We start from the raw sequence: 13863 nt of genomic DNA, 5'->3' as shown, positions 1-13863 counted from the left end.
CACTTTTTGGTTTTCTGACAGCAGAAATAGAGCACATTTTCTGGGGGCGGCCATTTTTGTTTGCCTGTTTGTGGCTGCACTCAACTGGGAAGTGGGACGTTCCCAGATGGAAAACTTCCCAATTTCGAGCTCCCTGACTACAATTATTTTCCCCAAATAATTCTCCTTAAATATTGAGTTTAATTTGAAAATCTACATCTAGCAAAAGAAAAAAAATCCAATCCAAAGTACATGAATTAAAACGTTTATTGAGCTTTTTACGTGCTTGGCACCTGTATTTACATTTTTTTTAAAATGCCTCAAAAAGAATTCCTTTGATATTTCCCTTTTGTCACACATTTTTTTTAATAACACATTGGCCTGTAAAATTGCTATATTGCTCAGCACTTAAATACACATCTCTAATACACACCACAACATACTTTACTCTCTTTTTTCTATTGCTTATTTTATAACTTTTCACACGACAACTTTTTAAGCTTATGTTATTGATTGCATTTGCCATCTTATATATATATGCTTAAAAACATAATCCACTCCAAAATAGTGAAACTAATCCCAGTCTATGAGGCAAACAGGTTGATGAAGTTGTGTGGTGGAGTCCTGAGCTCTCATGCTCAGGTCTGCTGGAGGTTTTCAGGATGAAGTTCCTCAGTAAACCCAACAGTTTACAGCACCATGTGTGTGTTCATTGTCTGGCACGGCAAGCGGCCGCCACAGCGTCCAGATACTTCATCTCTTGCACGTCTGTGGAGCAGCGAGTCATTCACCGATCTCGTCCGGTCGTCCCTTTTATTTCCGGCTGAAACTTCCGACCGTGACGGCGAACCACTGACCCTGTGACATTCCTAAAGCGATTTGGCACAAGTGATGCTTAAAGTAAAAACTTCTGGATCACAATGAAGATTCTTTGGTTAGAGGATGGCAGGAAGACCGGACGGCCTTTTGAGTCCCCAGACATCAAGGATGAGTCACTTGAAGAGGCTGTTGTTACTATTGCACCAATACATATTCATGACTGATAATCCCTTCTGAAGCAGAGCATGTGAACGCCTCCTCCTCCTCGCCCTTCTTCCACTGATCTGAATTTGTTGTTTCTGCTGTCAAACAGTAAAAGAGTCCCGTTGCTGTCCTTTTCTTTTTTAAATCATTAAAACAAAGATACTTAAATAATAGTTTTAACTCCGTCTATGATGCTTTATGAGTGGTGGAGTGTCTTTAAAAACTAAAACATGACATGATATCCTTTTCTGAAAGTAAAAACGTTGGTTCAACATCAACACCAAACCCAGTACATAGATTTGAGATTTGCTTTTCGGCTCAAAGACTCGTGAAGTTTGATCCAAGTTTCTACACCATGTGCATGGACATCTGAGAGGGGGGGCCGTACTGACGTCCATCACAGGAGCCGCTGCCCTGCTGGCCGCCGGGGGTGTTGCCGATCATGTGCATAGTGTCCATGCTTCCGTTGGACAGGTACTGGCGCTCGGCGAAGGCCCCCGCTGGAGCGGAGGAGCAGAGCAGCCCCCCCTGCGGCTTCTCGGGGCTGGCGGCCAGGCGAGGAGAGGTGGGGAAGTTGTATCCGTACAGGTTGTAGGGGTTGTGCAGGGAGAACGCGTTGTAGGAGCCCTGCTGCACGTGGTGGTGGCTTCCGCTGAACATGTGGGCGGAGGAAGGGGAGGATCCGGATGAAGAGGATGAGGCAGAGGTGGAGCTGCCTCCGGCTTGCATCACGTACTGAAGCTGAGAGGCCGGGAAGGAGCCCAGCTGACCGCTGTAGGCATCCATCTTGCCACCGCTGCCGCTGCCTCCGCCGGTAAGGGAGGCATGAGGACTGCCCTGCATGCCAGCAGCAATCAAAGAGGGAGTCCTCTGCGGCAGGAAGGATTCAGAGGGCTGAGCAGAGGCCACAGCGCCTCCTGCAGCCTGGAGGCGTCCGTAGGAGCTGTCGGCCAGGCCGCCGTAGCCCTGCAGGGCCGCCATGTTGCTGCGGGCACAAGCTGGGTACTCCGACAGGCCCAGGTTGCAGAGTTGACTCTCTCTGCAGCCCACGTTGAAGGTGTTTGGGGCCAGGTGGAAGGTGGGCGGGGAGCAGGAGGGAGACAGGAGGTGTGCCGCACCGGAGGGAGAAGGAGTTCCTGTGCTGGAGGTGGTGGGAGAAGTGCCCGTGCTGCCACCTGGAAAACAGACATGCAGACAGAGTGAGTGAAACACATCGTCATATGACAGGCTCCTTAATAAATATGCTTTAAAATCACTTCTAAGACCAAATCTGCTTGAGTTAGAGTCAGGACCAGTGAAAAAATGTTAAAATACTCAAAGAATTCATGAGCTAGAAACCTTTCAAGTACGGATGTAATCTGGTAAAGTATCTGTTAGAATCTGACAATAGTGGATGAGACTCAAAAAAAAAATCCTTTAAGAATGCTGGAGTCCGAAACAGAATATTCAAGGTTTCAAAAAATGATCAATTGTAAAAGAGGTGATTTCATGTCAAATTAAACATGATTTTTTTTTTTTTGAACAATGAATAGTTACGTATTATCTTTCCCTCTTAGTGTTCAAATCATGATCTTGGTTCTTTTAACTAATACAATAAAATTATATGATGTTTTTGTTCTTTAAAATAAAACCACTATACAAAGTGTTTTGTTTGCAGTATTTTAACATAGGATCCCACAATTTTGTTTTTTGTTTTTTGTTTTTTGTTTTTTGTCAGAGAAAGTGACCTGAATCCCTGCCTGCCTACCTCTGACCTCGCTAAGAGGTAGCCAGAAACAAACACGGTTTCCCTCTGGGGAGGTATTAGTCTCCTGTTGCCAGACCTCCACATCCGTCCTTCCTCAGTGGCAGCGCAGCAGAAATCTCCTTCACTGCTGGTCTGACTGTGTGACTTTTCATTTAAGACCAACAGTTTTCACCACAGCTGTCATGTCTCTTGCGCACAAAGTTTTTGGAAAAAGTCTTTATCACGATGCTATATCTACTTCAGCTTGTGTCTTCCTCGTATCTTTCTTAATAAAAAAAAAGCAGGCCAAAGTAAAGTGAAGTGTAATCACCAGTGGGAATGTTTCCAATTTGTCCACAAAGACAGAGTCAGGCTCATAAACTAAGTACACAACATTATGAATTCACTCATTGGTTGCCAGTTTCATATGTAACTTTGTTGAGCCACATGGACTTTTTTTAAACTCCTTTCGTCAACTGCTTTACTCTTTGAAACAGCGCTGAATACGAGATCATGAGCCATATTGTAAAACGCTATGTGGAAATAAATATGGATTCAGTTTGATGTCTGTTCAACACAGCCACATACAATGTATATATATTCTGTATATATATATATAAACTATATAAATTTGTTGGCACAAATAATCTCCACAAGTCAAGCCTTTCAGAGTGAAGCGATAGCTGTGGGATATCAATCACATTCTTCTCTATTAATGAGAATTTGGCCCGCGTTCACATCACTGTTGGAGAAATTCAGTTTGAAACCAGGAAGAGGAGGAGGCAGAACTAAATAATCCAGGACTCGCTTGGCTGAGGCTCTGATTTTGCACCATATGCATTCGATAATATCACTGCAGTGCTCTCAAGGAGATGGGGGGAGGGTGTGGGGTCTTGCTAGGAAGGAGAGAGATAGTATATGAGGAGAAAAGAGAAAGAAGAGAGAACGATAGTTTGGTGATGTCATGTTTTCCTCTGGTTCGAGGTGCTTCAGCGCCGAGGGAGGATCGCTGATTACTTGAAGGGTAAAGGGGGCCTGGTGCCATAAGGGCAAAGCTGCACATGAACATCCCTTTAATACACTGCACACGTACACTACAGTGTCCTTACAGGATGACACAGGGTTCATTGGCGGCGCAAGGACTTTAATTAAATCCTAATCACTACGGAGGAGTTGAAAGATAACAAACACATGTCAGCCTGCTCACACAGAATGCAGAGCATCACGTCATGCTGACCTCCGGAGGTAACCGAGATGGGGTCAGCGAGGAAACAGTCGTCTTAAAGATATGAGCCATGACTAAGACCTTGTTGCCGGCGCTGGAGCTGAGACAAAGGGAGGCGACCCGGCTGACGCTGACTCGTGTCGTGGAGCCGTCCAAAAGCCACAGGCTTTGTTTAACGATTTTATTTTCGAAGGCTGCGCGCGAAGTGAAAAGTTCAGCAGACGCGGGTCGAGCTGCCAGAGGAGCGGTGTATGGCCAAGCTCAAGCGAAGGACAACCGTGGCTGATGCAGCGTGTGGTGATATATGCAGGGAAAATATGCAGAGGGAGAGTTCAGGTTGGGACAGCAATGCGGCAAGGTCACGCGAAGTAGCACTGCACACTCAGCGTTTATGTTAACTGTGCACTAATTCAACACTTTATCTCGTAAATAAGCTTAAATATTAACTCATGTTGAAGATTTTGCGAACTTTTTCACTGAAAATAAATTCAGAACCAATAAAAAAAATCTAAATAATAAATGAAGTGTATAAAAACAGAATGGCACAGGGTAAAATGGACGTCATCAGGAGGAAGTCAAATCAACAGCTTTGAATTTCAGCCCTTCAAAATAAAACAATTCTTCTTATTCTTCTAATTCTTGTTGTTTCTTAGGGCTGGCAACGACCAGTGCCTACTCTGCAAGTAAAGGATCTGACCCAGAGCTTTTAGACTTTAGACTTAGAATTCTATATATCTGTATCTAAAAAAAACAACAATAGGAAATCCAAGGGAATTGTTTTAAAAAGAAGAAATCTGAGGTAGGCAGGAAAGACTGAAGGATGATTTTAAATAATAAAGAGGAATTCTCTTGTTAACTGCACTGCACTTGTTTATACATGGGATATCTGTTGAGCAGGTCACTGAAACCAAATCATTGGGTGTTAAGTTAGATAATTTATCATCATGGTCTCATTGTTTCCATGATGAGTAATGGCAAAGCAATTTCAAGGAAATGTTCTGCATATGTTTCATCTTCTGTTATGAAAAATGTAATTCGGTCACTTGTTTTGTCACAGCTGGAGTACTGCCCAGTTATTTGGTCTCGTGCAGCAAAAAAACATCTAACAAATAGTGAAACTTCACAGAACAGAGCAGATAGGTTCGCTCTTTATTGTTCTTTCTCTGCGTGAGATGCAGAAACGATGATCATTATCATAAAATCTTGCCTTCTGTTCATACAAAAGGTTATTTGGAAAAGTACACCCCTCTTCTTTTGTGAAAACTATTATATACAGCTTTTTGTCATGAGCATAATACTTGTTAAGTGAACACTGGTCATTTGGTTGTGATGAGTCCCTGAGTAAATCGTACGATGAGAACTGATCTTTATGGAGATTCTTATGCTTAGAATTTGCTCCCTGTGAACATCAGATGGATCAAAAGTAAATTTTCTTTTAAAAAGTCACTAGAACAAAAATTATTGATCTCACATACTTGTTACTGTAGTTATCGCTGTCGTTGAATCTTTGATTGTGTCTGCATGTATGTGAACGTTTGTTTTTTGTTTTCAGTGTATTCAGTTTTTTTTCTAAAGTAATAAGTGTGTTTACACACCTTGTTGTTTTTGCATATTGGTGAAGTCTTCAAACGTGAGCGTCCTCACTGGAGGTCTCCAGAAAGCATATGTTTCCATGATCGCCTCCAGGCCAGTCCTGACAGAGACAAATGGAGAGAGATATTTCAGGACATAGAAAACTTAAAAAATAAAAGAAAGAAAGGGAAAATAGGACAATAACAGCCTCTGAGTGTGTTGACCAGATGACATGAACAGAGAAAAAGAGTTTCATATTTATTGTGGACTTTGATTGATTTTAGGATTTTATTGCTTGTGTTTTAAGCTTGAAATGAACAGACTTTTATATCTACAATTTGTTAGGTCTCTACAAGCCTGATCATGAAAAGTCATTTGTAGTTGCCTCAAAATCTCCCCTTGCCACTAACATTGACCAGACCTTTCGTAGTGCAGCTATAGAACTTTCTGTCCAAAGATCTCAAACAGCCAATGGTAGAGTCTGCTGATCTGATTTGTATATCTTTTTTTTATTTATTTATTTTTTTATTTTATTCTTATCACATTTTTATTTTAATTTATTATGCTTGTTGTATTTTGATACTTACATTTTGTTGGCATAAAGACTGCAACATTAAATGACACACAAACAAACAACAACAATAGATATTAGTTTGGGAAATACATTCACATTGTTTTCATCATTCATGCAGTCTAATCCAATACAATTGTTTTACTATAAAGTCTATTCTATGATACCCTTAACTCTTTTTGTATAATCATTTTAATCAGTTATATGTTTTATATACACTTTTGTGATGGTTTGGTACTGGACTGCAGGATTTTCAGAGGTGTTTCTAATATGTGTTTATTGGCAGAAACACCTTTGTATATACACAGTATTGCATTCCAGTACAACAACACCTTAAACTTTGACCTCGGTATTAAATATAGAATTCATTTTACACGTTTCCGACAATGTCAACAAAATCTGAACTTTATAAACTTCATCAAGGTTGAATTTATGGAAAATCTTTATAGGTGTCCCTAATAAAGTGGCCACAGAGGGTAATTTATGACATTGGTTTTGTAAATAAAAGCTATTTCATATTAAGTCATAAAACATGTGACTAGTGCACATTTGATTGTGTGAGTGAAAGACCGAAAGAGTATGAGTGAATAAGTTTAAGAAATAGTCAATAGGTGAATTGAACAGAGGGGGAGTGATAGTGTGTCAGTGAGAGACAGACAGACAGACAGAGAGAGAGGGGTTGGTTGTAAATGTCTGAGTCTGAAAGAGACGGAGAGGCGGGGGAAACGGAGTCCTGCTCGGGAGGAAACTGGGGCCATTAAATAGGAGCAGGTTTTTACTGTGCACATAAATCTGAGGTGACGTTTCATCTTGAATCTGTACACGGTTCTCCTTCCTGCTTGATTTACTTCCCTGCACGCCGCTCGGCCCCCGTCCCGGAGAAACCAGCGCCCGTCGCTGCTCCCCGTGTTGTTTTAGGGCCACTAACTCCCTGGCCATGGCAGCTCGTTAGTGTGCCATACTAATCGGCCCGGCCCTCACCATCACTGCGCTCATTCATACGAGTCGCACTGCTGCGGGACCAAAACCCAACAAATGAGCTGTATCCCTCCGCTCGGCCATAAAGCCTGGTCACCAGACACAACTGACGACACCGCCATAACTTACTGTAGCGCTTGGGAGAGGTCTGCATTAAGATGCAATAAGAAATTCAGAAAAAGGAAAACAAGTGGGTGCTTAATTTGAGAATTAGCAGCGCAGGTTTGCCCTTTCTTTTAATTTGGAATTTCCCCTGAATGTGGAATTAGTTGGTCATGATCCATAGCAAACAGGCTGCACAGTCACTTTACTGCTCAAATCCAAAGAAAAGTACCTCAGTTTTTCTTTTCACGACTGTTTATGCCACTCATATCCGATACTAATATAAACTGAGTAATGTTTAAAAGACACACGTGGCAATAATAGCTAAATATATCACACCTGTTTTTATGTTTGCAGCTTCTTGTTTCCAACACTTAAAGCTGCAGCTGCTAGCTCCAACTTATATATTTTGGCAAAACTGACCACAAAAAGTGAAATTCAAAAAAGTCATAATGTTTTATTAGAGGATGTTTTGGAGGTTTTCAAGCTGCTCTTTGTTTCAATGAAGCTGATATTTATTTATATTGCATTAAGAGATGCGAGGAAAGAACCGGACTGAATAACTATCAACACTTTAATCAGTCAGACCAAGTAAGTCTCTGTTTATTTGTTAATATAGATTATAAAATGTTTTGCTCTGTGATAGAAGGGGATTTTTTTTTTTTGGCAGTGTTGAGGCATCTCTGCAAACAACTATCAAATTAACCAAGCATACTCTGGCAAAAAAAAAAAAATCAAAGCTGGTGAATGAAAAGATGTATTAGTTGTCATGGTAACAAGTAATTTCTATTGCAAATTCAGTCTGGTACTCTGTGCTCACTTTCAGTTCCATGATATACATATGTTCAGTTTCTTTTTGTCGATTGTGGTTCTAATTTTGACCTTTGACCTTTTAGACACCAGTCAGGATGTCCATCATTAGTTGATGTTAAAAACTGTTCAAACCTCTCAAACTTACTTTGGTGTAATTTTGAGATATACAAAATTGAACTCGACTGTTCCATGTGATTTAACTTTGCAGCCAGGATGAGTATGAAGATGATGCTTCAGCACACTCTGCATGCGATGCTGTCAGATGAATACGGTATCAAATACCATAAAGTGTAATCACTAAATAAAGCAGCTGGAGCATTAAAACTCCTAGAAAGCTCATTTCAAAATGTCTGTGTTGGTGTCAATGCACACAACCATTTGTTTTAGAATACATTTTGTTGCTGTACACAGGAGCCAATCACAAATCAGATTACCCTTTATTACCCCAACCAGCTGCATGCAACCAGCACCACTGAAACACCACCCTGATTGTGTTAGTCAGAGGGATTATTTTTGCTTTATTTTATTTCTTGAGAATATTAAATAGTTGTCTCTTTTTATCTATTTTTCCACATTCCTTGTAATGCTTTCACTTATTTTACCAGCTCACTATACTACCTGTTAAAAATATAAATCAAATGTACTCATTAGATTTCAAAATGACCAAATATGAGGCTCAGGCCCATAATTCAAAATGCAATTTGTGCTACCATTTGATTGTCATCAACAATGTTTAATACCAATAAAATAGCTTCTGATCGACCTGAAAATAAGTATGATATTCTTGATTAAAATTCAGATTTGAGCTGCATGTAGGGGAAGAAAAAAATCTAAACTTTTAGCTGTGATGTGAAATCCATATAACAATGCGCTAAATCAAATCTACATTTATCCAGAGTGACTTACAATATGTGACCAACTGAACTCCTAATCATCATAATTATGCCAAAACAGCAGCATGAAGGTCAAAGGTCAGAGCTGAAGCTCACTAACTATATTCATGAAGGATCAAAGAAGAAAAAAAGCTACTTAAACACAAAGCATGAAATTCAGGATGACTCAGAGGACTCTTAAGGTGACAGAAGCAGACTTCTGTGTCTGAATGCTCTGTGTCCTTCTTGAATCTGAACAAAACTCAACCCAGACCGGCCGAAGGGACGAAACACCGAGCAGTACGTGAGGATAAATTAATTTTCTCTAGCTGTGAAAAAAAATATCTCCCTCTCTGTTATCTTTTCATCTGTAGCTTTTCTGCAATGAAATTCTAATGCCAGTTCATAAATCAAACGGCCTATTGTTTGAAAAATGGAAAAAGATGTCTCAAATATCTGTGCCAATAATGCAGACCAGATGAAGGGGCTGCTTTCATGTGTGGAGGGGTCTGGTGGTTGAGCACACCCCCTTTTCTTCCCCCTCTCCCCACTAATGTTATATATGATAATTCAGAGACACAGAGAAAAGGAGACAATCAAGCGAGAGAGAGAGAGAGAGAGAGAGAGAGAGAGAGAGAGAGAGAGAGAGACAGACAGACAGAGAGAGAGAGAGAGAGAGAGAGAGAGAGAGAGAGAGAGACAGACAGACAGACAGAGAGAGAGAGAGAGAGAGAGAGAGAGAGACAGACAGACAGAGAGAGAGAGAGAGAGAGAAGGCAGAAGGAAAGGAAAAAGGTGAGACAAGGAAGAAAGAGAAAACAAACCCCAATATATATTTAAAAGTATTATTAGCTTGCATAAAAAGTTTGAGATGACTAATACAGTTTATGATAGTTAAGTGTCAACAGCCAATAGGAAACGCCTCTCTGGCTGACATCACAATGTAGTGACACAGGTGATGCAACAGCTGACAGAGCAACAAAAGAATCTGCCTTTCATGGTCATAAATGTATGTTGTGTGATCTGCCTGTCTGCCTGCCTGTCTGTCTGCCTGTCTGCCTGTCTGCCTGCCTGCCTGCCTGTCTGTCTGTCTGTCTGCCTGTCTGCCTGCCTGTCTGCCTGTCTGCCTGCCTGCCTGTCTGTCTGTCTACCTGTCTGTCTGTCTGCCTGTCTGCCTGTCTGTCTGTGTCAGTAAGAGGAGATTCACCATATCTTGAAGAATCCTGTTTGAGTTGTATAATGACTGACGCCGCATGGTTTCCCACCTACATTTAGTCATATAGTGTGTGGGAATGTGGAATAAAAACAAAAGCATGAGTTCAGACAGTGTTAATAACTCTGTGAGCATGGACGTGGTGATTTGCAGGTCAAAAGATGTCTAGACGTCTAGGTTGAAGTGGGCTAAATTTGGTTACATGTTGCCATTATTTCAGCAGCATTTTATGACCAGATTTCAGTCTGAAGCAGGTCCCAAGGACGTGATGAAATTTTTACAGTTTTATGTAGCTAAATGTCTAAAAAGAAAGAAAAAAAACAGCCTGTTTTTAAGCTATAAGGGAGTAATGAAGGAACGCATCTCAAACTCAACAGCCTTCACAAAACGTGAGCAAATTCTCAACTTTGCGAACAGCTCACTGTCCATGCTGCAAACCCAGAAAACTTAACTTAATGTACTGGTGTGTTAGTTGGATTACAATGTAATGGTCCATCATATGCCTGGGCTGACCTGCACATTGGTAGAAATGTAACCATAAGTAGGCCTTTCATAATTACTAAATAAATATTTAGCATATTCCCAACAAACATTTCCACTTATTTGTATGAAAACAGCAGGATGGAACTATCAGATATGTCATATTTCCATCACTGTTTCCTTGAAGCTGTTTTAATGACATCATCATGTTGGGTCCCCTTCTTCTATTATATTTTAAAGACATGAGTGGAAAATTAGTACCATAAAGGAATGCTGTTTATTTTAATTAATTGGTTCCCGTCATTATCTGTAACTTCTTTGTAGAAGAACAGTTTCGTATTTCAGTTGTTGTTTACGTCATATCTGCCTTGTGCAATTAAAGACAAACAGAAACACATATTTCATTCATATGTTCCACTGTTCTATGCTAATAAATGGCTCCTTTCTTCATAAGATATTTGTGTTATATTAAACTATTAGGCTTATTTTATCTCAGTGTCCAAAAATGAACACAAAAAGACAGTTAAATTATGAATCACAATTAATCGTCAATTAAAATTCCATGATAGTGCCAGCCCTGACTACAAGTTGGGGCAACAGCGGCTGCAGAGGTTAGAACTGCTTGTTTTTTGTTTTGTTTTTCCAGGAAGTCTTTGATAAAGATTGTTTTTAATGAAACAACATCAAGAGAGTTACAGTCCATCTTCACATGAGACCGATCCAAATAAAAACTGTTAACAGGATTTCTTTGGACTATTTAATTCGAACATGCCGTGGCCTGGTAATATACCTCACATCTGACCATGTGTCTTGTGTTTTGGTGGTAAAACTGCCATCAACAGGTGAAATGCATTGATTCATTTCTATTTCCGCTCTCAACATTTTTAAGCGTGACCAGATTTGTATTTTGGATCATTTCATTGGAGGAGTGAGACAATTATGGTCAGGTGACTCTGTCTACCAATCACTGACCGCCTATGCTGCAGATCTGAAATGTTCCTCTTCGCAACAGACAAAGACAAAGTATGTTTTTTATATGGAGCACCATATGGTACTCAGCGCTATCCTCTGAGGAGTATTTCCACATTGAAGGTCACACAGAAAGAAGCAGCAGGGCCGCAGCAAAAAAGGTTGTGAGTTGGAGTTTCTGCTTGTGCCAGTGTAGGTTTTTTCTTTGAGTGCTCCAATTTCCTCCAACAGACCAGAAATATGCAGGTTGGCAGGAACTGGAGACTAAATTGTGTTGGTGTGACTGTGAATTTGAAATATTGTCCTTCTCTGTGTGTCAGCCCTGTGATTGACTGGTAGCCTGCACGGATAGACTCCGCCCCCTCACGACCCTCTATATATAAGCGTGTATATTAGATGGGTGGAGCATGAAGACACTGTAACAGGCGAAATTATGAGGCTGACGCTGTAATAATGTACCTGTTTCTGCCCGAGTCCCGGAATCCTTTGGCAAATGGGTTGCGGTCGATCTTTAGTCTGGTGATCTGCGGAAAGAAAAATGTTGAAAGGGTTACATTTATTTTTATGCTTAAAATGTACATTCAATGACTTTTGCAAAACGATAGAGATAAGATGAAGAGATAATTAAAAAAAAGGAACTTTCTTGAAGACAATAGCCTCCCTGTGGTTAAAAGAAATTAAGACTGAGAATCAGTTGTTAAAAATGCGACTCAATTTGATCATTTCTGCAGAAAAAATTACAAGGATTTTTAAAGAAATTTTACATTTGTGGAGGACTGTTTCAACTTTCATTCATTCTTGCAATTGCAAAGCTTGATTTTCTTGTTTTATTTAACTGTATTTTACTCAGTTTTATCGACTCAAACTACCCACTTTATGTTTTAAGGCTTTTTATATAACTTTCTTACTTTATATTTTTGTTGATTTGAATTCATCTTTCAGGTTATCTTCCCTAATCTGACAGTTAAATGGTTATTTATTAGCTAAACTGTGGTACAACCTCCTCTCTGTCAGCTTGTCTTATTGCTGTGATCCCTGCTCTTGCTTTTATTTTTCTTTGCTTTGTAATTGACTCAATGACATTGTAAATGAGGGTGAACCTTGCTGATATCTAGAGTATAAATAAAGGTTGAATGAATGAAAATATGAAAAAAGGGTTTTCCTGTGAGGACAGACTGAGAGCTGCACACCTGCTGGTTCTGGTAGGCGGTGACAGTGGTGAAGACGGTCTCCGGGAAGCTGAAGGTCTTCACTCCCTCCCCGCTGGGCACCGCCTTGTTTGGAGACAGATCGCTGCTGAAGTCCTTCCTGATGACGTGAACACGAGGCTGATACTTGTGCATGGAGTGGAGGATGATCTGAAAAGAGAGGGTCAATATTTCTTCTGTCAATCATCCAGCTGGTATGAAGTCTGGAAAAAAGGTTTCGGAAAGGGTTTGGTTGTTTGGTGGGTTCACAAAGTGAATCTGTGTGTGCGTGTGTGATCGGTGCTTCAAAATGTCCTCTCTGCAAACATGCAACACACATATTCTTCAGAACATCAATTAGCTGCACTGATTCTCCATCAGAGCAACGTGACATTAAGAGGAAACTGAGTTCACCACGCAGTGACGCTTGCTTGAGGATTATTTCACAGCAGAGGTGGCAGCATCAGACGGTGTCGGCCCCAGCTTCGCCTCGGGGCCTCGGTCTGCTCTTGATTAATCTGAGAGTGAGAAAACCTCCCCAGAGCCAAACAGCCGCGACCCCCTCGCTCTGCTACAACACAGAGGGTCATTTCCAACCAGGGCCGCGGGGGGGGGAAACACCTCTGAATATCAAAAACATTACATTCAGTGTTCCAGACCTCAAAGTCACACACCCAGGCACTCACTCACTCACACACACATACACACACACACACACACACACACACACACACACACACACACACACACACACACACACACGCATGTCGCGCACACACACACACACACACAGTTTGAATCATGGGCTGCTGCATGGAGACAAAAAAAACCTCTAATCTTTCTTTAAAAATCACCGTCGTTGTTGTTTAACATTAATTACTGTGTTTGGGCATGCACTGCCCAGAGATCACCTGTCAATCAAACTGAGTGGGCGGACCTGTGGTGTCTATTTACTCTGAAGATGTTGCAAAATTTGTATCCCCAATTATATCGTCCTGTCTGCGTGTCTCTGCATCAGTTTTACCTTCTCATTTTGTGGGTTGTTTTCATTTCCTTAACTTGGTGAAACAGCATTTTGAAAATAGAAATGAAAGGATTAAAGAAGCCCATCGGAAGTAAAAGTATGTGAGTTACATGAGCAAAATAATACTTG

The 13863-nt window shown here is 40.7% G+C and overlaps 1 protein-coding gene across 1 annotated transcript in view; it reads right to left on the bottom strand.

The window, feature by feature from the left end:
* Positions 1-232: 232 nt before the first annotated feature.
* The window catches only part of tbx15 (T-box transcription factor 15), a 41051-nt gene continuing 27420 nt past the window's right edge, over positions 233-13863 (bottom strand). Inside the window, exons 5-8 of the mRNA XM_069155067.1 lie at positions 12714-12881; positions 11983-12047; positions 5549-5646; positions 233-2177 (exon numbers count right to left, since the gene is read on the bottom strand). Of these exons, the coding sequence (XP_069011168.1) occupies positions 1351-2177; positions 5549-5646; positions 11983-12047; positions 12714-12881 (1158 nt within the window). The 3' untranslated portion in view covers positions 233-1350. The remainder of the gene's footprint in view (positions 2178-5548; positions 5647-11982; positions 12048-12713; positions 12882-13863) is intronic.

This window comes from Embiotoca jacksoni, unplaced genomic scaffold (genome assembly GCF_022577435.1).
Source record: "Embiotoca jacksoni isolate LCO1_2020_lvr unplaced genomic scaffold, fEmbJac1.0.p SCAF_2, whole genome shotgun sequence".
Classification (NCBI taxonomy): Eukaryota; Metazoa; Chordata; class Actinopteri; family Embiotocidae; genus Embiotoca; species Embiotoca jacksoni.
This window is presented reverse-complemented; position numbering and strand designations above follow the sequence as displayed.